Here is a 24783-nt window from a genome sequence, read left to right on the forward strand (position 1 = left end):
CTGTACCTGCCAACCATCCTATGAGCCAAATCCACAAGGGCAGCCTTGGGTTTGTTTTGATGCAACAAGGAAGTGAAACTCGTCCCCTAGCGTGGACAGAGAGCCACAGGGGAGTTGTGCTTTGCAGCTGGCTCTAAACTTAATCCACCCCTAAAGAATAAGATGCAGGTGTATTTCTATTAACAGCAATAGCAGACCATTGTTTTCAAAGCCTACCTATGTTCTCATACTCCGTTTTGCACCACTATGAATAATTCGTGCATTTGATTTTTTTTAATTTGACAAAATTTGTATGCTGCTTAACTGTAAGTGAAGCCTCTAAGCAGTTTACAAAAAATGTAAAAGATACAGTAAATTGTCAGTAAAAGTTCAAGGTTGTTGTTGTTTTTTTTAAGTCCAAAATATAATTAAAAGCATCCGCTAAGCTAAAATTACAGATTAAAAGACACATGAACTTTTAGATGTCTGGGTAGGCTTCCTTAAACAGAGAAGTTTTAGGGGGCACCAAGAAGCCTGCAAAGGAATTGCAGCCGCTTCACCTCCTCATGGGTCGGTGGTTTCTTAGCTCCCCAGAGGAGCAGACTGGAGCTGAGCTGTGCAAGACAGATAGTTTCTCTGGAAAGCTTGGGAAACCTTCAGATACAATTTCTTGAGAAATTCCCCACACACAACATTGCAGCTCTCCTTCAGAGGTTCTGGACTTCCTCTAAACAGGGAGCTGCTTCACAAATGACCAAAAAGAAATTCCACAACGTTGTGCATTCCCCCAAATTATCTCACAGTGTGACAGCTGGAGGAAGTCTGTTTGCATGTTATGCAAAGGAGGTTTCAGGAACTGGTCACCAGGCAGCTGCAGAGCAAGACCCAAGTCTTTGGGCCTCAGGAGTTGTCCTTTTTTGGTGGAGCTGTTGAATTTTTCCTAGGGTGGCTCTTTGAGTAAAACAACGAAGGTACGAGCAGGCATTTTCTTGTAAACACCCAGCCCTATAAATAATGCCCAGTGCTATTATTTCTTTCCAGGAGAAGCTCCCCAAGCTTCTCTGGGTAGAGGGTCTTTCTCAGCTCTTCAAGGCACAGATTAATGGGAGATGCCAGGAGCTAAACTGAGGCCTCGAAAAAGCAAAGCCACCAAACCACAGCCTGCCATTGCCCCAAAGACACTTCATAGAGTTTTCTCTAGTCTGCTCTGGTGACCTGCCAAACCATGAATCATGGCTGCCTTGAATGGTCTGCATTGCAAACATGCCCACATGGGACCTCAGTGCAATGTGACATGGAGCTGCTACCTGGTCAACGGGGCAATGCCAAGCATGGGTGCAGAGGGACTTCTTGGTAGGTTCCACCATCTGGGGTAGATGGAAGTCAGATCCCTGCAAGTGGCTACTCCAATTCATGCCATTCATACACTTCGCAGAAGGGGACAGTGTCCTGTTTTCGAGCATTGAATGGGGTGAGATGAAGGCTGTCCAAAGCAACAAAGAACTTTTTCCCAAAGAAGAAAACTTTTTAGCACTGAGAGGCAACCAGCTTGGCACCTTCCAAGTCAGGGGCCCATTTTTCCTGAGGGCAGGAGCCGGGAGCCAAAAGTTGGTGATGAACAACAACCAGGAACCAGAACCAAGGAGCCAGCAAGTGGAAATCCTGGGATGGAGTCAGAACCAGAGAGTACCTAGGAAGGCAAAACGGCAACCCTCTCCTTCTCCAGGGAGGTTCAATTGCCAGCCTGGGTAGGCAGAGCTTAGGGCAGTAAATTTACCACTAAACACATGGCAACCTGCACTTCTGTGCCTCTCCACATGGGGCAGCTGCACAGAACCCAGAGGCCCCCTGACAGCTTCTGGCAGAGCAGAGGGATTTTCTGCAAACTTCTGGTTTCATCTGGATGCTTGCACAATCTCCTGAGACCTACCCAGAGATTCCAACGTACTCCAGCCCTGCTCCCTATAAGTGGTTGTTTAGGGAATGTGTCAAAAGTCCTGCAACCTCTCTCACAGAAAGCCAGGAATAGCTGAAAAGACTCTCTCCCATTTTACACACACACATTGCCCAGACCCTTGAGCTGTGCAGGGTGTGACGAGATGGCACCAAGAGTGGTAGTCTGGGTGGAGCAGCACCACGACCAACCTGCCCAAGCAGCCATATGCCCAATGGCTACTGCTGTCTAGCTGGTCCAAGACTCCTGGGAGACTCCTTGGAGAAGCAGTTGCCTGAGCTCCAAGATCTTGCTGCGAAAGAGAGTCACTGAGACCAGATTCAGAGTTGGCAGCTCCTCAGACTTATGTGCCTCTGTCGTGGAACCGCACGTAGCCACTTCCTGCTTCACGCATGGAGCCACTGATGGTGAAGGGAGGGGCCAGTTCCACCTCCACCGATTTCAGGTTGCTAAAGGAGAAGAAGACAGACAGATTGACAGTTGCCCACTCCCCCATTTTCTCCTAGAGTACCGTTAGACAGGCACACACAGACACACACACAAGAGAACAGGAGATGGGAGTTTTAACATGTTGGTTCCAGTTGGCAAAGATGGAAACAAAGCCAAATGGAAGTAATTCATCAAACCAGTAGAAATTGGTGCAGGAGTATGCAATATGTTAAGCCCCACACAGAGGACTTCATCTGGCCCTCTGCTGGCCCTCTCCTGGTTTGTTTGTTTGTTTGTTTGTGAGCAGTCGCTGCAATGGTCTGGCATGTGCAGTCAGCTCACTGTGCTTGAGGGCCCCCCTCTGTCCCTCCTCCCTCCCTCTGTTAATAGTGACCATCACCCTGCAGAGGATCCAAGGTGAGCTAAAAGCTCGGGGTCTTGCAGAGTTTCATGGCCAGATGGGCCTGTGATATGGCATGCAGGTGTGTGTCTTTACATACCGGATATGGTAAAGGTTGAAGACAAAATTAGGCCCTGGAAGAAAAAAGAAGAAGAGGGAGTCAAGAATCTGTTAGGAGCCACAAGACTGACAGCATACCCTCCAACATTTCTCCCATGAAAATAGGGGCGTCCTAAGGGAAACCGAGACATTATGGGATGAACTCAGAAACTGAGTTGGCTTTTGTAAATCCGGGACTGTCCTGGGAAATAGGGACACTTGGAGGGTCTGTGACAGCAACATTCCCTATTTACGGGACCGCCTCTCCTGGTATTCCCCGCAGAGGACCTTAAGGTCCATGAATAACCATAGCGGAGAGGTCCCGGGTTCTAAGGAAGTCAGACTATCCTCCATCAGGTCCAGGGCCTTTTCAGTGATGGCTCCGACCTGATGGAATGCTCTGTCCCATGAGACCAGGGCCCTACAGGAATTAACCTCCTTCTGTTGGGCCTATAAAACAGAGCTATTCCATCTGGCCCTTAATGTGTAACTCAGCCTGATCTTTTATTTCCCTTCTCTTCCCTCCCTTCCCTTTTTATGAAGATTACCTGCTCTGGGACCCCACAGCTAATTCTCCCCTGGCCTCCTTGCCGGCCCAAGTAGGATTAATTTACCCAGCTAGCCCTGGTGACTATCTAATGTTTATTGGATGGATTTCCCCCAATATTGATTTTTGAACTTTGAATTTTATTGTTACTCATGCTTTTATACTGTATTTTATGCTGCTTTTATGTTGTATTATAATTAAGTGTTTTAAATCTGTTGTTAGCCACCCTGAGCCCTGAATTATTTCTGAACTGGGAAGGGTGAGGTATAAATAAAAATAAAATTATTTATTTATTTATTTATTTGAAACAAAAGCATGGAGCCCACAAGTTATGGGGTGGGCCTGAGGGTACCACAAGAGGTGATGGTGGCAGAGATCCCTGAGCAGAGCTCCTACACTTTCTTAAAAGAGCACATGTAGTTGTGTGAGGCCATAATTCAAAGCTGGGCTGTCCCAGTTGAGGAGGATATGTATGTTAACCAGGGGTAGGCAACCTAAGGCCCGGGGGCCGGATCCGGCCCAATTGCCTTCTAAATCCGGCCCGCAGACGGACCAGGAATCAGCGTGTTTTTACATGAGTAGAATGTGTCCTTTTATTTCTGGGTTATTTGTGGGGAATAGGAATTCTTTCATCCACCCCCCCCCAAAAAAAAATTCGTCCGGCCCACCACATGGTCTGAGGGATGGTGGACCGGCCCATGGCTGGAAAAGGTTGCTGACCCGATTAACTCTCCTCCCTCCACTGCATTGTTTTCTCAGTCCAAATCACACACATCCTGAGCTGCTACTTGCCACATACAGGGACTGTGTGGGAAATGGCAATTCATGTGAAACCCAGAGTCTGCAGCTAGGAAGAGGGATGGCCTTAGGCTGACTTCACTTTCCCACCCCACCCCAGTGTGGCCTTATAGTTTTTAAAGTGTGGATTTTAATACTTGGACTGTCCGGAGTGAAACCCACAGGGATAACTGGAAACTCTCAGCAGTCCTGGGGGTCTTGTTGAAATCTCCCTTCCTCTGCTCACCTCAGCTGCTGCTGCTCTGCCCTCCCGCTGTCAGGCTTTCAAAAATACCCTGTCATGCTGGCAAAACCCCTCAGAATGAGTTAGCACCAATAAGACTCACTTTGTGAAGTTTCACTCCTGACCAGATGGAATTTCTGCAGCTCAGGCACCTCTGTGCTCTGTTGACACAAGTTCCACATCTGTGGCATTGAACATCTGGAGTTTGCTGTCCACGAGACCTTCCTCACCAGTTGAGGGGTAGCTCAACAATGATGGCAGGATTTTGGCAGACTGATTGCTCTGAGGGTCTGCCAGTCTTACTTTGTAGACACTTTATATGGTATCTTGGGGTTTAAATAGAGGCAATGTGTTTTGAAATGTAACCCGGCTAATGCTAGTCATTTTCTTGTTTTAGAATGTAATATGGATAGCTCAGTTGGTTAGAGCATGGTACAGATAATACCAAGGTTGCTGGTTCAATCCCCGTGAGGGAAACCTGCCTATTCCTGCATTGCAGGGGGTTGGACTAGATGATCCTCAGGGTCCCTTCTAACTCTCCGATTCTATGAACCTATCTGTGGCGATCACCCAAACTTAGGAATGGCATAGAAGGAGTTAAAAGGAATAACCAGTAAGAACCTTTAGGGGGCGGAGTTATGTGGACTATATAAACCCCTCCCGGGGAAGGCAGGGGGTCTTTTGGGCTGGTCTTTGGGCTTGTCTTTTGTCAGGGTCTTGGTGTTTGTCTAGGGGGCTTGTTGTGGGTATTGAGAGGTTGGAAGGACGGTGGCAAGGGAAGGAGTAGGAACAGGGGTGGGAGAAATCGTTGGGCACTGTTGTTAACAAGAACACAACCAAGAAAGAACTGTTTATTCAGAAACCACATGCTTATGTACTAAACTTCAAATAAAATAGTTTTGTTCCAATATTCTCCTTGACTGAACTGAGTGAAGTAAATACCAGACAGACTGGTTGGTGGCAGCGGTTAATTAACAAAGTGGTGAGCGCAGGTATCAACGGACTGTTAAACGTTTGGGGGACCTGTGCAGGTTGAGCGAACCGCCACACTATCATTCTATGAATTATTTCTACATTTTCATATAGACATATAAATTATCATATGAAAAGTGTATGCAAATTGGTAAACCCCTTATTTCTGGACGTATTAACCTCAGTCATTAGAAGCTAGCCCCAGCAGGAAATGCTTCTGGAAAGTCTTCATGTTGTTGCTTTTTAATGGGATAATTTTTATTTGAATTTTACAGTGTACCTGCAGGCAACAAATTATTTATGTAGATAACAAAGGTTATGTGTGTTTATGTAACTAATACATTTCAGTTTACATTACAACTGAGCAATAAAGTAATATACAGTAGTAACTGTTAGAAAAGATAACAGTAGACCCGCCCGTAAACTCACAGAATGATAGCTGGCCCATAAAAATAAATCATACCTGTACCAGTAAATAAGAAGAAGAAGAAGAGGAGGAGGAGGAGGAGGAGGAGGAGGAGGAAGGCATCATGAATAAGCATCCCTTGTTACATCAGGAGAAACCATACAATATTATTACACAAGTCTTATTATATTAGCCAGATGCATTTATATGCCAGAGGAAGATTTTGACCACGTTCCTCTTTGCTAACATACATAATAAAATCAAACCATACTGATGTGAACCTGTCTTTCTTGCTCTGACCTCTGGTACCCCTTAGTTTATACATTAACTTTTCTAAAAGGGCTGTTTCCCGTACTTTGTTGTACTGATATGTGACTCGAGCACCTGCCAAGTCTCTCCAAAATTGGGCAATTGTAGCTCTAGCAGCCATCAGTAAATAAACCATTTGCTCTGTATTGGAAGGTCCTCATGCCTTTTTGGGGAAAGAGGGTCCACGCGTCATGTGTGGAGAGCAGATGAAGCCAGGGCAAGTGTCATGCCTACAGCAGCTGTGTGAAAGCCCTGCCATGCCAGCCCCCTGTGCTACAGATCCAGCCTTGGGCTCTCACGACATGACACAACACAACACAACACAACACAACACAACACAACACAACACAACACAACACAACACAACACAACACAACACTACTCTGCAACTGCAACTGCAAACCACACCCCATACTTACTGTTCCAGCAGCGTCCTTCCTGGTACCACTTTGCAATGACATAGCTAAGGACACCAAGGATCAAGAGGGAGAGACTGACGCCAAGGATGAGGCCAAGAATGCTGACGGGCTCCCCTTCTGAAAAGACAAAGAGCCCCACAGATGGAATCCAGTCAAAGGAAGACATGGAGGAGCCTTCTTATCCCCCCAAGGCTGATAATGGGTGATTTGCTCTTAGGGCTGTATTCAATTCAGAGTTGACCCATTGAAATTAATAAACCTAAGTTAGTTATGTCAATTAACTTCAATAGGTCTATTGTCAGTAGGAACAGCGTTTAACAACAACAACAACAACAACAACAACAACAACAACAACAACAACAACAACAATTTTATTTATACCCCTCCCTTCCCCGCCAAACCGGGCTCAGGGCGGCTAACACCAATAAAATCACAACAAAAACATAAAACAATTAATTAAAATACAATTTATAATTTAATTTAGACTGCAGCCTCATTTTTAAGTAGCCCACCAATCACACCAAAAGAATGAAACATCAGGGTTAAACTGAAACCAACTCAAAGGCCAGGTGGAACAGCTCCATCTTGCAGGTCCTGCGGAAAGATGCCAAATCCCGCAGGGCCCTGGTCTCTTGTGACAGACCGTTCCACCAAGTCGGGGCCAGTACTGAGAAGGCCCTGGCCCTAGTTGAAGCCAACCTAGCATCCTTGTGGCTCGGGACCTCCAAAAAGTTATTATTGAGGACCTTAAGGTCCTACCCGGGACATACCAGGAGAGGCCACCCTTAGTGCCTGGCTTTCCCTCCTCCCCCAAAGAACGTGATTTATTTATTTATTCCGAGCATTTATACTACCCTTTAATCATATTCGCATTTCGGTTTGCAAAAAGAACAAACAATTGAAATGCTTTAATTAATTAATTAAAGCTAAAAACACAAAGTTATATTTCAGCATTGTTTTATTGTGTTTTAATGTTGTTTTGTGTTGAAGTTGTTGCAAATTTGTTTTGGGTTACAGTATTTTAAAGACAAGGTGGCACTGAAAGAGATGAATTTGGAAATGAATGCACATACAGAACAACCCACCTCCCCAAGACCCACCCCTTGTAGCATGAGCAAACAAAGTTTACTAGAACAAAGTTTCCTGGGAAAACAAACTTTTGTCAGCACTGGCTGAGGCACTTTGAGCAAAGAAATGCCACTACCCACAGCATAGCTGTCAACTTTCCCCTTTTCTTCCGAGGAATCCTATTCAGAATAAGGGAATTTCCCTTTAAAAAAGAGGAAAAGTTGACAGCTATGACCGATGGTGGGAGCTTCTCACTGTGTTTTCAGGGAGCACCCTGCTGGCCATGCCAAGGAGTAGCAGGATGGCCTTGAATTTTATTTAATAACTTCAGTTACATGTAGGTAGCCGTGTTGGTCTGCCATAGTCAAAACAAAATAAAATAAAAAATTCCTTCCAGTAGCAACTTAGAGACCAACTAAGTTTGTTCTTGGTATGAGCTTTCGTGTGCATGCCTCATATAACCAACATGCTTACGTTTAATTAATGTATGAAAGGGTTAAGTACATAAAGGCATGCACACGAAAGCTCATACCAAGAACAAACTTAGTTGGTCTCTAAGGTGCTACTGGAAGGAATTTTTATTATTATTTTGATTTAATAACTTAAAAGAGTTCTTACCTGCCCTCTCTGCAAGGTCCCCAGCAGCATGCCAAGATAGGTTGCCTCTATGCATGTGTGTTGGGTGAATGCTTTGGGTCCAGATCATCCAGCTAGGACAATCCAGTCTCCTGAGAATTAGGGCTTGCGCTATTAGGGAAAGCCTCCCATCAGCCTCCCCCCTTTTCCCTGGATAAAGGGAGATCTGCAAAGTCAAAATCTGCCTTTGCTCCCTCTCAGTCTATTCAGTGAAAGGAGGGGGACCTTCATATGAGCACTGTCTCAGATAACCTGCTTCATATAACCAACATGCTTACGTCTAATTAATGTATGAAAGGGTTAAGTACATAAAGTAAACTGTCCTGCCAGGCTTAGCTCACCTTGGGAGGGATTAGGTCAAGTCTTTGTTCCCCCAGTCTACCACATGAGCTCAGCATGTGAAGAGGCTAAGCAGGTCGCTCCAACTTAGCTGCATGGCTCTAACAAGCTTCTCTTGTGCTCCTATACTTTAATTTAGGAACTTTCCCTACTAAGCCAAGTTTTATTGCCTGTGACACCTTTTTCTGAATGCTGTATGGAAGAGCACATGAATCTGACTTTTGGAGAATTTGTAAGTAAACATTTTAAACTTACCCAACATGTGGTCTTTTTGTATGTTAGAAGAGCAAAGTTTTGGAACTCACAAGGGCATATTTTAAAGGTCTAGCAGCCTGTATTTCCACACTTTACTTTGCTAAATATTTTGTGATTTTAAATCTCTCACCAAAGACTACATGCCCCAAACTTGGACCTTATCAGAAATTAGCCTTTCATACTTATATTTTTCTCTTGCAACCAACACACAGCTACCCCTGTCTAGGGATGTTATATGGGATTTGGGTCTGCTGTTGCCTGACAGAACTATATGCTGTCTGCCTCCACCTATGGTCTCCTTGTATACTTCTAAATAAAGCAAATATTACAAAACTACAAAAACACCATGCATCTCCTGTGCTGTTCCTTATCCATAACACAGCTGGTTGCTCTGCCCTAAAACTTCTGGCCACTCAGAGAAGTGTCACAACAGTGGGAAACACACTGTGAAGGTGCCACTTCCCTGGTCTTTTAGGGTCAGATACCAGACCTCATGGAGGTAGCTTGGTTCCATGAGCTGTGCTGTGCTCCATGCAGTGTGAAACTCATGCAGCACCCATGTTCATTGGAAGTGCTCAGAGGAGCACCTAAAATACCCTCCCCCCTTTTTTTAATACCCTCCCCTTTTAAGAAAAAGCCATGAAGCCTGGAGGGGAGGTAGGTGTCTCCTGAATTTACCTGTGTTGGGATCCATCCTTTTCCTCTTCAGTCCAGGTCTTCAAACAGGAGCTCTCCCTCCAGTCATCCTAGCCAACAACCTGCTTGCATGCCCCTGCTTTGCATGCCTCTCACCTCTTAGCTGTGGCCACTCCCTAGATGTTGACACAGAATGTTCCACTTTGCAGGCAAAGCTACTTCGAACATCCCACGTTGTGGGTGACAGAATCACAGCTGGCTCCAGCTCTAAAAGAGGAGGCAGCTGGACCTCAAGTTAGGCCCAAGAGTGGCCAGGGGTAGTAACTCCCAGCCCTGCAGTCCTCTGCAGAACCTCTAGGATGCCCCTCTGCTACAAGAAAATCATGGGGATTAACTTGGTTCAGTTACCTGTTGAAACCTTTTCGCATGCAGGGCAAACAGAGTTTGGCATGTAATCTTGGTTAAAGAGTAGACGCTATTGGTTGCAATCACACAGAGAAAGATGCTTGTAGAGTGTGAAAATCAGGCATAGGCAAACTTGGCCCTCCAGATGTTTTGGGACTACAACTCTCATCATCCCTAGCTAACAGGACCAGTGGTCAGTGATGATGGGAGTTGTAGTCCCAAAACACCTGGAAGGCCGAGTTTCCCTATGCCTGGTGAAAAATACAAAGTAGTTTATTGTAGAAAATACTTTTATAACTTGGATACAAAAGTTTCTAGTTCTAACCTAGCTAGCTAATCTGGAGAAGAACAAGGCACCAATGCCTGAGGATAGCGCAGTTAGTAGAGCATGACTCTTGATCTCAGGGTTGTGGGTTTGAGTCCTACGTTGGGCAAAGGATTCCTGCATTGCAGGGGGTTGGACTCGATGACCCTCACGGTCCCTTCCAACTTGCTCCTTTGCTCTTCCTGAGGATGATTCAGGATTGACCTCTCATCTTGAAACAGGATGCCACCTAAGACATATCAGTCTAACATCCAAGAGACAGAGAGGTCAGCCCAAGAGGTTAAAGGTACAGGGAGGGTCTGGGAATCTGGAGGTCTCTAGTCATAATCCATGCAAACCTCATGTCTGCAAACATCCATCAAAAATAATCACCTGCCCAACTTCTGGCACCTAAGAATAATAATCACACAAAGCAACCTAGAGTCATCAAATAATATTATTAAAATGCAATGGGGCGGGGGGAGAGACTCTGGAAAAAAGATATCATACCCAAAGAACAGCACAGTCCAGCTGAAAGCTCCTCAGCACCAATAAAACCCTAGAGGGAGCTGAGAACCACTTATTTGATATGGAAAGGAGCAAAGAAGAGCTTCTGCCTGCTTATCTCCTGCTCAGCCCCAGTTCAATGCAGCCACCTTTTAGGAAGGCAGTGTGAGCACAGGGTAGGGGCAAAATTTGGCCCCCCACCTCTATTATTTATTTAATTTCCTTAAGGCATCTGTACTCTACTTTTTGCTACTTGTCTCAAAGCAGGAAGGAGTAAAACATACAGCATATGCAATTTGAAATATAAGTGAACACATCTGCAAATCCAAAAGAGGGGGAAAACAACCATTGGGACAACTTTCATAGAGCAAAGGCCTCCTGAAATAAGACCCTTTACACCTGGCACCTATCACTTAACAAAGATATGTGGAGGTAGGGTTAAACTGTGTCTACTTGGCACAAGATGGAAATACACTGCGTACATGCATGGGGGGTCACTCTTATCTATCTGCCACCATAATTTCACATGCTCCAGTGCTACGCCCTGCCCCGTCTTATGTGATGCTTCTTAGGACACCCAGCTTGGTACTTGCAGCTCTGAGTGGCAGCAGGTCCCAGGCAAATATTTTTTCCCCCAGCCTGACAGGCAGTTCCTCCAGTTCCTCCTTATCCTGGTCTCTTTGGACCTTCCCACTTCTTCCCTAGTCAACTCCAGCCAGGGGGAGGAAACCAAAGCACACAACCCCCCTCCACAATCATGGCCAGAATGAGCGTCCTGCAACCTTTCCATTTATGCAACCAGCAGAGGTTTTGGCATCAGCTACACTCCAGGAAAGGGCCTTTCCAAGCCATGTTTGTACAGCTGGGGACCAGAGGGGGGCATGCACCTCCCCACCACCTCTGCCCATGAAAACAGCCCTGCATGACAAATTGCTGCTCATTAGATGAAATCTTAGCCTATTCAAGGACTGAGCTAACAGAGGCTGGAGTGGCAGGGCCCGCAGGAGGGGTCCTGCTAGACAAACCCGTTCCTAAGCAAACTCTGGCACACAATGAGAATCCTCCACAGCCCCAACTCCCTGGGCCTTGCTGGTGAGAAGGACGCCAAACAGCATGGGTGAAACCTGACCCAAAATGAAGCCAGCACCCATCACCCAGCAGCTGAGGTGCTTCCCTCTGAACCAGAGGCTAATCACCACTTTCAATCTTTCTGGCCCTTCTCACCAAACACGAGAGTTGTTCAGGTCTGTGTCTCTAGTTTCAGGGGCCTCCCGCCCTGGACAGTGCTTGTGCAACCTCACCACATACACTAAGGCAGGGGGTGGTGAGAGACCTTCATGCTTCTGTAAGTTTCTGTCTTCCGCCTGCAACACCACAAGTTGCTCTAGCACGGAAGCACGGAAGCTCAGAAAATATATCTTAGAAAGGAAAACACCCAGGTGGATTTCACCTTTAGAAGCTAAAGCTCATAAAAGAATAAACATGGAAGGTAACTAGCCAAGATATATTGATATTTTGGTTCAAGAAGGAGAAAAATATAAGCTGAAATCATATGAACAGTTGAAAGGGAAAGTATCTGATTGGCTGCAATATTATCAGATTAATGAGCTGTATAAATTGGATAAGAAGAACAGCTTCCAATCAGAGAAATCCAAGTTGGAAACAGAATTGATAGAACCAAGTATCAAAAATTTGTCTAGAATGTATAATTTGTTGCTGGAGTGGAATACAAAAGATGAGATGGCAAAAAATGATTAACTGGGCTAAGGATATAGGGCACAACATTATGTTAGAAGATTGGGAAAGATTGTGGAAGACAGGTATAAAATTTTCAGCATGTAATAGCCTGAGAGAAAATGTTATGAAAATGATGTATAGGTGGTATTTAACCCTGGTTAAGTTGGCAAAAATGTATCATGGACAATGCAACAAATGCTGGAAATGTAAACAAATAGAAGGGACATTTTTTCATATGTAGTGGACGTGTCCGAAAGTAAAAGACTTCTGGGAGAAGATTTATAATGCATTGAAAAAAGTGTTGAAAAACACATTTAGTAAAAAACCAGAAACCTTTTTACTGGGTATTGTAAACCATGAAATTCCAAAAGAAGATAGAATAGTTTTTATGTATGCCACAACAGCAGCAAGAATTCTACTGGCAAAAAATTGGAAGACAGAAGAAATACCAATGATTGAAGAATGGCAGATGAAAATGATAGACTATATGGAGCTTGCTGAACTGACCGGGAAACTCCAAGACCAGAGGGACGACACGGTGGAGAAAGATTGGACTAAATTTAAAGTATACTTGAAGAAATATGCTAAAATTATTATTTAAAACAGGCAGGTGGAAATAGCTTGGCTACAGATATAGAAGTTAGATAAGGTGTAGTAAATAGAGGAAGTAATGATAAGGTTATTAAAATAAAGATAAAATGACTAGAGTTTTAATCTAGAATAGAAAAAGGTAAAGAAATTACTTAAGATGATTTACAAGGAAAGCAGCCGGAGAGGACGTGAGGAAGTCAACTTACAATGTTACATAGAAGAATAGATAAGGTTTAAATAACTATTTTTGTTTGGTTATATTGTCTTTATTGTATGTGGTTTTTGTGTGTAGTGTTTTGTTTGTGTTATGTTAAAATTAATTGGAAAAATTGGAAAAAAAGAAAATATATCTGATTGCCCAGCCAGTGTGTGCCCAGCTCTAAATTCCTGCAGCCTCTCCTGAAACTGCCCAAGGCTCTTCCAGTGGAGTGTGCTTGCCTCCCAAGGCTGTTAGTCATGGCGCATGACTCTTCCATGGTCCTTATCACAGAACGGAGGGCTGCAGGAGTTGAGTCAGTTGGTTCCCACACTCAGATTAGGTATACTGTACAGGTACATGGTCCCCTGGCTACTGGGATAAATAAGAGGAAGGGAACTCACCACCAAGTTCCACATGAGTCCTTCATCCAAGGACTCAGGTGGGCAGCAAAAACTGGCACCCCTGCTGCACCTATTGAATCTAGGAGTCTTTCAACCTCACTGATTCCCCACCACCACCACCATTAAAAAGCTCCTTCAGGTAGCGCAGCACCAAGTGGCTGTACATTGACAGGGTGGCAGAAGGTTGGGAGGGCATTTGAGTGGTGTCTGACCCAATCGAAAGTTCTCAGTTACACTGCAAACCAGACACAATGTGAGTCTGTTGCATTCAGGCAGAATGAATTAACTGCACCGTCGCTTAAGTGCAGCCCAAACCCTAGACCCCTCCTCCTCTCTTCTCTTGAACTAGACTAGCATACAAACCCTGCTGCAGGCTTGTGTTTGGAGTCTGGTCAGGGAGGCATGTATAACCCTGTTTGATAATTCCACCTGTCGCTGTTTAGTTTGACAAATGATGTGCCTCCTGTTTTATTTTTAGACCAGAGGTTCCATTGTTTCTGATGGCTGTATTCTTATTATGCAGCTGCCATTTGATTTGACTATTGGTAATTTTTTTTAGGGTGAAGGGCAGGTTATAAATATGTGAAATAAAAACAAATACATAATAGATCTGAGTGACGGGCAGAGGAACGACAAGATCTGGTTTAAGCACTGCTTGTGAAACGGGACTTAATCCCTGACTCTTGCAGGCCTGACGTAGGGCTGTGTTTTGGTCAAGAGGAACATCAGGATTCACGTACACAGGAGCACATATTTCCTCTTATTGATTTGTTGTGTGCACAAAACATCCAAGGCCCTTGAGTCACCTCAGCTGTGCCCAGGTGAAAAATGTACAGATCACACCCAATTTTCATTTAGAAGGAAGCAGGAACTGCACTTCTGCCCTGCCTCATTGCATGTGAATGTTCAAATCACTGATAAAACAATGTCTAGTATCATGTGCATTGCAAAGGCTGGAAAGGCAGGGTGGGGGTGGTGTGTGGATGTGCTGCCGCTCCTATTCTGGATACAACCTCAGTAGCCTCCCAAACTTAGACCATCTGCAAGAGATCAGGACCAAGGAACTGGGAGTAATCCACCACAACTCTTTCCCTCACTCCCTTCGTGGCCCAGTCCAGATGAGCTCCCAACAAGACCCATCATAGGAGCCAACTCCTAGGGGCTGAGGAGTCTGCCCCCCCCCCAAAGTTGATGGTCACTGGCATTCAAATGATGTGTGTGCACTGCATCATGTGATCAGTTACGCAATATTTATTCAAGTTCAGCCCTGGGCCACATGGAAGCAATCGAGCATGCGCCTGAAAGCAAGGGGTGCTCCAATGCCTCCCACCCCTGCCCCTAACCTCTGGGTTGTGCCCTGAGAGTTGAATGCAGTCCCAGCTGGGTTGACACCTCCTCGGGGACTAGCATCTCTGACCAGTCTTTCAGAAGAGCTTGCTGAAGAGGCCTGTGAGCAGGTGAGGAGATAGCGCTGGAGGAAGAACTACGCCTCCTTCTCCTGAGTCAGCCGGGCTGAGTAATCGACTCTTGGGGCATCCAGAGGTCTTCTCTGTTTTGACAGAAAGCTGTTGTTCCTTCTCCGCAAGAGCGCAGCAGCAGCAGCAGCCCAAACTGAGCGGCCTTTCGCAAGAGCTGCGAGCCTGCAGGAGGCCAGCAGAGCGCAGCTTGGTCTCGTCTGCTGACCTGAGTGACCCACCAGGCTCCCGGGTTCCCCGCTGTCTGTCTGGCGCATTGACAACCTCCTTGCAAAGAGACAGCCGCGTCCTGCAGCTCCTCCACCCGCGTTCGTTCCTACACATTTGGGTGCACAAAGGAGGAGGTAGTTGAGGTCGTGGACTCGCCCTTGCTCCTGGTGCCCACGCCAACGCCCTCCTAGGCAGGCCTGTGGATGATGCCGCCCGGCACCTCGTCTTTTCCAGGTGTCTCTCCGCCCTGCCCGATCCCGCCTGTTCTTCAGTAACTTAACAGGCCGGCAGGGCGCATTGAGAAGGTGCCAAGGCAGTGGGCAGAGCCCAGCCTTGGTAGCTCCAGCACAGAGCGGCAGAGGGTGACTGACAGGCAAGCAGGCGGGGCAGGGTGGGGCAGCCGAGGGCACCAGGAGGGCATCTCACACTGACGGCGGGCGGGGCTTGGAAAACTGGCTTGCTGTGGAGCTTTGGGCACATTTGGGGGAAAGGGCGGATAGCTTGTTGGCCCCCTTCCCCCTCCCCCACCCCCACCCCCGCCGAGAGAGGAGATGATATCGGACTTTGTAGGATGGGAGCAGACCTTCCATCCTGTGGCCTCCATTGGGGAGGCCGAGGGCTTGCCAGTCATTTCTGTGGGACTGCTTTGGCTAACGCCAGATGTAAAACTCAGTTGGTTGGAGTGCGGTGTTGATAATGCCAAGGTTGCTGGTTCGATCCCCGTGAGGGACAGCTGCATTGCAGGGGATTGTACTAACTAGATAATCCTCAGGGTCCCTTCCAACTCTATGGTTCTATTCGCTTCCCACCCCCGAAAACCCTAGACTGAAAGCTACCTTCCTCTCTCCAAGCCCAAGTTTCCCAAAGCGGGGGGTCCCGGGGGTGGTAGTGGCGGGGCTTCATCGCTTTGCCTGATCTCTCCTTTTTCACCTGTCGATGAAATTATGCTATGCCCTTCGCCTCGTTCACGTCTGCCAATGCAGCTGGCTTACAACCTGGGCAAGTGGAACCACTGTCACTGACTGGGGGTCCTGCCTCTCACCCACTCAGGTGTCCCTCATGGAAGAGGGAGCTTCCTTTCTTCCACTTCGAGCTCTGCCAGCCCTTCGACGTTTCGACAAAGGCTCAGCTACCCACCCACAAGCCCAGAGAAGAGGGAGGCAGGCAATGGCAGGGTTCTGTTTAGAGCGGAGCAAGAGGTCCCCAGAGCCCAGCACCTCTCTAGGTCAGAGCTCAGCATCTCCAGATTTGTCCCTTCACTGTCTGCTTGATCGCATCAGTACCGCAAAGACCTCGGTGACTCTGCCGACTGGCCTGAGTTGCTAGTGTCTTCTGTGACCTTGGTTTCCCAATTCTCACAATCTACCTGGAAAGGCTTTTTTTCCCCATCTTCCCCGCCCCCGGGGGCTTCACTTCATGGACCACCTAGGCCGGCGCCAGGTATCCAAGATCCCTTAGGGATGGAGGGTGTGTGCGCGCCTGTCTTTAGTGCTTTAGGAGGGAGGGGTGCCTGTCTTCCCCGACGCCCCATCCTCCTTGCCAGGACTTCCCATTCGTGATAACTGCGGTGGGGGGTGACTCACTCAGGCTTCACAAGTTAGAGGCAGGAGGAGGTGATGATGTTGCCACTGACAGGTGCGCGTCAGGTTACAACCCTGATCATCAGTCCCGTCTGACGACTCCAGCTGAGCCAAGTCTTAAGCAGGCGGCGGCGGCGGCACAGCGCTGTTTGCCTGACCTCACACTCACAGCTGGCAGGAAGGGGCAAGTGAGGAGAAGGGAGCGGACCTGGTGGAGACCTGGAGAGGACCTCGGCCACCTGGAGAGCAGCACACCGGAGCCCTCTGGGCATCCCTGGTGAGGACAAGGGCAACGCCTCTTGCCCCTCTGTGAAGGTGACTGGAGAGAGAGGAGCCCCGGTTGCAACAAACATGGTAAGGGCTGTGTACTAAATTTGCTTTCTAGAAGGCAAGATGAGTCCTATGGACTCTTTCTTCTGAGCCAGTTGCCAGAGTGTTTGTGTGTGTGGGGGGGGGTGCTTTCAACCTTCTTGGAAGAAACCACAACACCTGCTGGTAACTGGGCAATAGGTAAGCTGGCAGGACCTTTGGGCACACAGACAGGAACTAATGGCAGCAACAACCTCCACTGTGAAACAGCCAGTTGCTAATTAATAACCTGCCCCCCCTCCAGTTTGTGTGCTTATGTTGAATGAAAGACAAAAGGGGGTTTCTCTGTGTATCCTGAGCTGGCAGGAAGACCAGGCATTAGTTTTCCACTGAGAGGTTCTGGGGCTTACATACACAGTAACCAGGAAGCCCCTTCCCTATTTCTAGATTTTTTTGGGGGGGGGGGTGTTGTGGCAGCAAAGGAAAGGTACTCTGCAGATGGATCAGAGTTGGTGTTTGTTGAAACAGACTGAGCCAAATGAAAGTCAGATTAAGTCCCATGGGCAAAAAATGAGGAGCCCTCTGTTCTTAAGGGCAGATTCTCAAAGCAAAAGAACACAGGAAAAGCCTTTTCCTGCTGGAAAAGGATTTGCCAGCCATACGCCTCACAAGAGGGAGAGTGGGACAGCGATTGTGTTCTCCTGTTGTTTGTGTCCACCACCTGGTATTCAGAGGTAGACTGCCTCTGGACATGGAAGTTCCACTGTGCTTGCATAGCAGGTGGACTTGGTAATTCCTTCTACACCGCTTTGTGTCTGTGAAGAGTCTGAGCCGCAAAGTGGCCTTCTGAAATCTCAGCTGAAAGCATGGGTGTAGCCAATGGGGGGCAGGTGGGGGCAGCTGCCTCACCCCCAGATCAAGTACAAAATAGAAATACTTAACTAACTGACCAATCATGTCAGTTCTGCACACACACACACCCAAAAAAAATCCCATGTCTGAAAGCACTGCCAATTATGAGGTTTAGAAAAGGATAATGTGCACATGAATTACTCTGAATATTCTGACGTGCTACATCAGTCCAAAGTAGTTGTGGTGGTAAAATGAGTGGTAACATGATAACAGAGCCTACAAATATGCAGGCAGCAAAGGAACCAGGAAGTGGCAGGCAGAGGAGGACAAGGAGGCTTTGCTGCCTTCCGTTGCCCTGCTGCTGCTGCTGCAGTTGAGAAGTTCAGCTTTGAGCTGTCCTGCCCAGATGCACCCTGGGGCTCCCCAGTGACAATGGCACTATTAATGCCCTGCCAGGGAGTGTGCCTTTCCGTGAACCAACAGGACACCTCTTCCCCATGTATAAGCCAACTGGCACCACTCAGACGGAAAGAGCAGTAGCCCTAACCGCTTCCAGGAACCACTTTGGCTGTCACCCTGCAGGAGAGTTTTTCTGTGACTGGGAAGAAGAGACATCTGGGCCCAAATAGAGGGAGGGCTTCAACAGCACTGGCTGAGGCAAGCTTTGTCACCCTGGAAGGCAGAGAGAAGGAACCAGGCATGTCAGAGAGCACTGACTGCCTTCCAAAGGACCTCCCCAGGTTTTGAGCCAAAGCCAGGTGCGTATACTGCTAGGTTGGGTACTTGATCTTATTTTTCATATATTTGTAAGGGGATCTTTTAAAACCAACTCCCCTGTGGCTAATGAGTGGCTTTGTACCACTCAAAACCTGACTTAGCATTGCCCAGATTTAGCCTAATTGAGAGGTCTGTCACAATTTGCATGACATACTTTGTGGGTCCATCAACTGGTGGGTCTTGCAGTGGACATGAAGAGTGTGAAGAAGAGCAGGTGTTCATCTCCCAGGGCTCATGCAATCTCTAGATTTACTTGCTCCTCTAGAGCAACCCTAAAGCAGCTGGCAAGCCCCCATTCCCTCTGTTTCCTTTCCCCTGAACATCAGAGACCTCAACAGGCCTCCAACCATACTTAACCCAAGCAGGGCTCCATGGGAAATGGACTGAGGATTAAATCTTTAGATTTAGATCTGAACCTCTATCACACGTGTGTAGGAGAAATACAAAATGAAAACTGGCTGTGAAGCCTTTTTAGCAGAATAAAACACGTACAAGTTTAATAGCTTATTAAAACTTAGGAATTGCACAGTTATACCTTTTTATCCCTTTCATTTGTGGTATGCTGACGTTCCCCTGTTACGAAGAATGAACCACACTTTTTTAGTAAGATAAACTAAAAACAGGTTTACTTACATTTCAGTGCAGGCAGCATATACAACAAAATAGTGTACAGAAAAATATTTCTATGTTGTAGTAAAATAAAAGTTGGTAGTTTTAGCTAACATGTCTGAAAGCAGGAGCTTTAGCCATGCATGTCTGGTCAGCTTGGAGGCATGGTGGAAAGAGAGAGTCTCCTCACAGGATTGTCTCATTTGTTACAAAGTTCCTGTCTAAATGAGGCAAAGGAGGGACCACATACAGAGGAAGTTCAAGAACTCTCTGTCTACTAGCCCTGTGCTTGTCTAGCAAAACATGCATTTGTGATTTGGCTGCAAACCCCACAGGCTCCACAACACCCAGACAACTGTAGGAGAATAAATCCCTCCTGTGTGGGGTGATGGCAGAGAAAAGAGAAAGTAAATTTGGCTTGGTTGTCCCTGTGTCAGCGGCAGAGTATGTGCTCGTGCTGCCTGGGGCAGGCGCATGGGGTGCACCCCCAAAGGGTGCTGAGTGTGTAGGGCACCCTCCCACATGCCACAGTTCAGGGTAGGAGAGGGGAGGGGAAGCTGCTGCCCACTGTCCTGCTCTCCTTCCCCTGGGTCAGGTCTGACCCGGGGCCAGAGCTGTGCCACACACAAGCGCCGCAGCCAGGGTGCAGCTCCTTCTGGCACAGAGCCAGGTTCCGATGAAGGAGCCTGCTGTGGGGGTGCCTGTTTGCACCCCCTCTCAAAATTGTGCCCAGGGCCATGGCACCCCCCATGCTACACCTCTGCCCTGTGTGAAATCAGAAACTCTTGATTTAAACACAGGTATGAGGAAGCAGGTAAGGCGGGTGCCCCAAGGAGGAGGGCAATGAAGCACGCGGCCAAACAGCTGCACCAAAACTGCCATCTAGGGCCATGTGGCCACCCAGACAGCTCACGGATGCCTCTCGGAGGGTAGGAGATGGCTAGGCACCTTCCCTCCCTCAGCAGATGCTGGTCCAGAAGCAGCATCGCTTAGGAGCACAAGACAACTGAATTAAGCCAACCTGCTCCCACCACCGCCTGTGCATCAAACATGGCACAATCAAAGCAGCCTGATTTACAGCAATCCAGGCACTGGTATTACTGCAGGGATGGATCAACTACATATTCCACCATTTGAGTGCTGCTCCAGCAAGAGTGAACAGAGTCTTTCAAGGCAGACAGCCTGACCCAAGGGACCCCCTAGGCAGTCTGTGGTGAAGGCAGCAGCAGCAGCAGCAGCAACTGGCAATGGGCCCTCTTGCCCTACTATTTTTGCAGCTTCCTCTAAGTTAATCATTCATACTTCCTTCCACTGGAAGCCATTCCACCTGGCACCATCTAAGCAGCCAAAGAGGTGAGCCAGTTGTACCTTTTTTGAGTTTCCACCTGCCTCCATCCACTCCATGCTATAACAGAGTCATCCCTTGTGCAAGGGAATGCCACACCAGGCAGCCAGCAGATGGTAGCAAAAGCCTTCTACTTTTACAACATCTGGTCTGGTGGGAAGACAGGGGAGGAGATCTCTTCTCCTCTCTCTCCCGTCTGGGTCCCGCTCAACTTGTGTAGCAACTACAGATTAAGAAAGCTGGACAGTGTTTCTATCAGAGGGTGCACTTTAATATTTCTTCCCCACCCTCTCTTTTCTCCCCAAATATGGGCAGAGATGAGATGCTAATTTGGAGCCCAGTCCTTCCTCTGCAAAAAGGCAGCCAGAACACAAACACACATATTCTCATTAGGTTAGCCCATTTCATAGACCAGAAGGGAGAAGTTCAGATTCCATGGAGCTTCAGATTTTGAGTCAGAGAGTTGACTTTTGCCTCTCTGTAAAAGAACATCAGAAGGGAGCCCGGCTGCAGCTGGACCAAACCAGAGGAGGCCCATCTAGTCCAATAGCCAAGCAAATACTCACCTTGGGAAGCCCAACAGCAAAACAGACGCATTCAGGTGTGGGCCAGGGTGCTTTCACACTTGGCCACAGACCCCTTGCCCCTCTCCCAATTTTTAAAATGCATTATTTAATGTTTTAAGACTTTGCTTACAGGAGGACTTGATGTCTTGTTAGTGGCAGTGCCAATGAGACTCCCCCTCTAAGCCACCTGGCATCTTCACTTGCCCAGAGGAAATTAATACATTGGGCCCAGAAGACCCTGTTGGCATCCGAATAAGCCCTGACAAGAATTTTGCCCTGAAAAATTGCATAGACAATTAGATATTTGCACATGCAAATATTGAGAGCCAGTGTGGTGTAGTGGTTAAGAGCGGTAGACTCGTAATCTGGGGAACCGGGTTCGCGTCTCCGCTCCTCCACATGCAGCTGCTGGGTGACCTTGGGCTAGTCACACTTCTCTGAAGTCTCTCAGCCCCACTCACCTCACAGAGTGTTTGTTGTGGGGGAGAAAGGGAAAGGAGAATGTTAGCCGCTTTGAGACTCCTTCGGGTAGTGATAAAGCGGGATATCAAATCCAAACTCTTCTGTATCGTGAACTTGTTAACAGCTAATTAACTGCTAGAAGGAGCTAAGTCACTCTCCTGGTTAGTAGCTCCCATGTAAACTAAGATCTCACCACAGCTATGCTCTGTTGTTTGTTTGTTTGTTTGAAGATGACTATAGATTTAATTTGATGTATTAAACCTCTATATCATCTTATACTAAAAAGAAGTCCCAGTTTTTTATATATGATATTCTGTGTGTGCATACCTGATACAGTAAAGCATAATAAAGTGTACTAAAATGCACACTATCAACATTATTAGCAATAATAAAAGCACACACTAAAGCCCAAATTAAGTAGCTGTTACAATATCATTACATCTGTTAATTTGCCTAGGAGATTAAAATGTTTTTACCTGGTGCTGAACTAATAGTAAGGTTTGTGCCAGGTGTGCCTCCCTGAAGAGAGTGTTCCACAGATGGGGCACAATTATAAAAGAAGGACATTCACTAGTTCCACCACCCTTACTACTTGTTTTGGAGGTGCATGGAAAAGTGCCTCAGGTGATGAACACAGCAGTATCCAGGCAGTCTCATATGGGGCAGTCCTTGAAGAATTGAGGCCCTGAGCTGTATAGGGTCAGAAACAGCACTTAAAAGTCAGAAATAGCACTTGCCATTTAACCCAAAACCTAATGACTGCCAATCAGTACTACAAGTTCACACTTTCCTGTTTCCAGCAACATTCCGGCAGCCGCATTCTGCCATAACTGAAGTTCCCAAATCATCTTCAAAGGCAGCCCCACGTATAAAAAATTGCTGCAATCCAGCCTATAGGTTAACAGAGCATAGGCAACTGAAGCAAAGCTATCTGTGCCCAGACAAGGTTGCAGCTGGGCCACCAATCATATTTGTTAGAAGGCACTCTTTTTCCGCCCAGGCCTCCAGTGGTAATGTTGGATCCAGGAGTACCCTCAAGCTATCAAATCCAGAGGGTGACTAGCCATATGTGTCAAGTCAAGGGCATCATTGGGCAGCCCCATGGCTGCCATGGAGACCATGCAGTCCTGAACTGCAATCCTGAAATTAGGAGGCTCAGAGTGGACACTGAAATCCCCTTGTACTAGTGGTCCTGAGAATCACAACAACCGACATCCAATATCACCTCTGTCATTTCAGGGAGGGAGGCTGCTGGGCAACAACGTAGGCCGTGCACCAACAGATTGCCTAGTTGTTCCATTTGCCCAACACCAAAGGGAGACCTTTCAAGATAAATCTTCCAAGATGGCCAAAAACATTTTAAAACTATCTCAATAATAACCAGAACCAAGCAAGAAGCTACTACTCTGCACCTCAAGGCTAGTGGAGCTGTGATGCCAACAGGGGTCCCCTGAGGAGAGCATTAAACAACCAGGGGGTGACATCACCAAAAAGACCCTGCTCCAACCTGCCTATCAGTGAAAGTGGGCAGAATCATTTGGGTGCAGAAGCCCCTTGAGATGCCCTGATCCTATGCTATATAGTCACTAGTCAGCCAGATCTTTGAACTTTGTTGAGAAACAAAGGAGCTAAGGGGGGAAAGTTCTGTACTGGCAAAATATATCCTAGCTGGTCAGTTCATTTGTTTAAAAGTTAAATGTTTTCTTTTGTCTAGTTTTATGATACCTGAAAATCAATAAATTGCCGTTTTTAAAATACAGTATATATCTTTGCTTCTCAGTTCAAATCAATCTTCTGACTCCTTATTCTGAAGCAGATGAAGTTTCTGGGCAGCCCCATGGTTGTAGTTAGTGGAAATTACCAAGACAAAGATTGCTGTGGGAAGGTTTTCTCCACCTGGGAGGGTGACAGGTAGCAAAAGGTGCTTCATGCCACTGTGGCCACTTGAGCATCTAAAGAAGAGGCCAGATCTAATATCATCCATAGGCTCTGACATTGATCCTTAAGAGGGAATGCAAACCCATCCAGAACACTCACTACCACCTCCTGTCAGCTGAACTACCTACCCACAACAGCATCTCCATCCTGCCTGGACTGGGACTCAGTTTATTATCCCTCATTCAGCCCATTGGTTCAACCTTCTTGTGACAGCCAGCCTTACTGGGTTTCAGCATCCCCAGTTCCCAGTCCTGACAGCTGGTTCAGAAGGACACTAAGAGAGGTAGTATTGAAAGTCACGGAAAGGGCCAAGAGAAGTCACTGGACAACATACCCCCTTGCTCTCAGCAGCCGTTGGTTCACCAGAGCAACCAAGGTGGTTTTGGTGGCAACCGCAGGTGAAAAGTCACATTGAACTGGACCTAGATTGTTTTCAGGTACTGGGGGGACGGGAGGGTTGCACCTCCAATGCCCATTTCATATCAACCCAGGCCTTACCTGTCATTGCAAGATCCAAGAGTTGCCCCTGCAGGTAAATAAATGCTCTTGCTCAGGAGCAAAAGAGGCATTAAAGCGACTGATCTGGTTATTGTTTCCAGTGCAGCAGCAATGGATAGTCTCTTGGCATCATTGTCAAAGATGCTGATCTAAGGCGAAGCAAGACAGGATCTGGCTGGGCCCTTGGTTAGAAGCAGAGGGGGCTGGCTTCTCAGAAAGCAGAGGTCTTCCTTCCAGCTTCTTCATGCAGAGCTCAGGTGCTTTCTGTCTTTGTGCAGGCTGCCAAGAGTAAGTTGGCAGTCTCCTAGCAGCAACCCAGCCTGCTTTCCTCAAGAGGACTTTTGCCTCCTGAGACTCCTCCCCCCCTCCCTTCCACCCTCCCTGCTGCTCAGGCAACAAAAGGACACGGTGGAAAGAATCAGGAGGCTCAACCTCCCAGGCCAAAGCAAAGTCAGAGTGTGGCAGTCACAGGAATTGCCTGCTGAATCGATGTGGGCTTGGGTTCCAAGGTGGAAAATTGAGGGCTTTCCCTGGAGTAATGTCTCCTTA

The 24783-nt window shown here is 47.2% G+C and overlaps 1 protein-coding gene across 3 annotated transcripts; it reads right to left on the bottom strand.

The window, feature by feature from the left end:
* Window positions 1-1595: 1595 nt before the first annotated feature.
* Window positions 1596-24317, bottom strand: SMIM35 (small integral membrane protein 35). Of its 3 annotated transcripts, none has more exons than XM_033171916.1 (4): window positions 24235-24317; window positions 6536-6652; window positions 2863-2896; window positions 1596-2382 (listed from the first exon to the last, which is right to left on the bottom strand). In XM_033171916.1, the coding sequence occupies exons 1-4, from the start codon at window positions 24239-24241 to the stop codon at window positions 2277-2279; spliced, it is 264 nt and encodes an 87-aa protein (XP_033027807.1). In that variant the 5' UTR covers window positions 24242-24317; the 3' UTR covers window positions 1596-2276. The 3 variants fall into 3 exon arrangements, with proteins under 3 accessions (XP_033027807.1, XP_033027806.1, XP_033027805.1); XM_033171915.1 differs by lacking the exon at window positions 24235-24317 and adding an exon at window positions 9512-9613; XM_033171914.1 differs by lacking the exon at window positions 24235-24317 and adding an exon at window positions 8222-8342.
* Between the last annotated feature and the right edge of the window lie 466 nt (window positions 24318-24783).

The sequence above is a fragment of the Lacerta agilis genome, chromosome 15 (genome assembly GCF_009819535.1).
Source record: "Lacerta agilis isolate rLacAgi1 chromosome 15, rLacAgi1.pri, whole genome shotgun sequence".
In the NCBI taxonomy this organism is placed as follows: domain Eukaryota; kingdom Metazoa; phylum Chordata; class Lepidosauria; order Squamata; family Lacertidae; genus Lacerta; species Lacerta agilis.

Coding starts and splice junctions, on each gene's coding strand:
- SMIM35 (XM_033171914.1), bottom strand. CDS start 8,309: ATGATCTGGACCCAAAGCATTCACCCAACACACATGCATAGAGGCAAC. Junction 2,897..6,535: donor GGAAGGACGCTGCTGGAACA/GTAAGTATGGGG, acceptor TTTTTCTTCCAG/GGCCTAATTTTGTCTTCAAC. Junction 2,383..2,862: donor TTCAACCTTTACCATATCCG/GTATGTAAAGAC, acceptor CTTCTCCTTTAG/CAACCTGAAATCGGTGGAGG.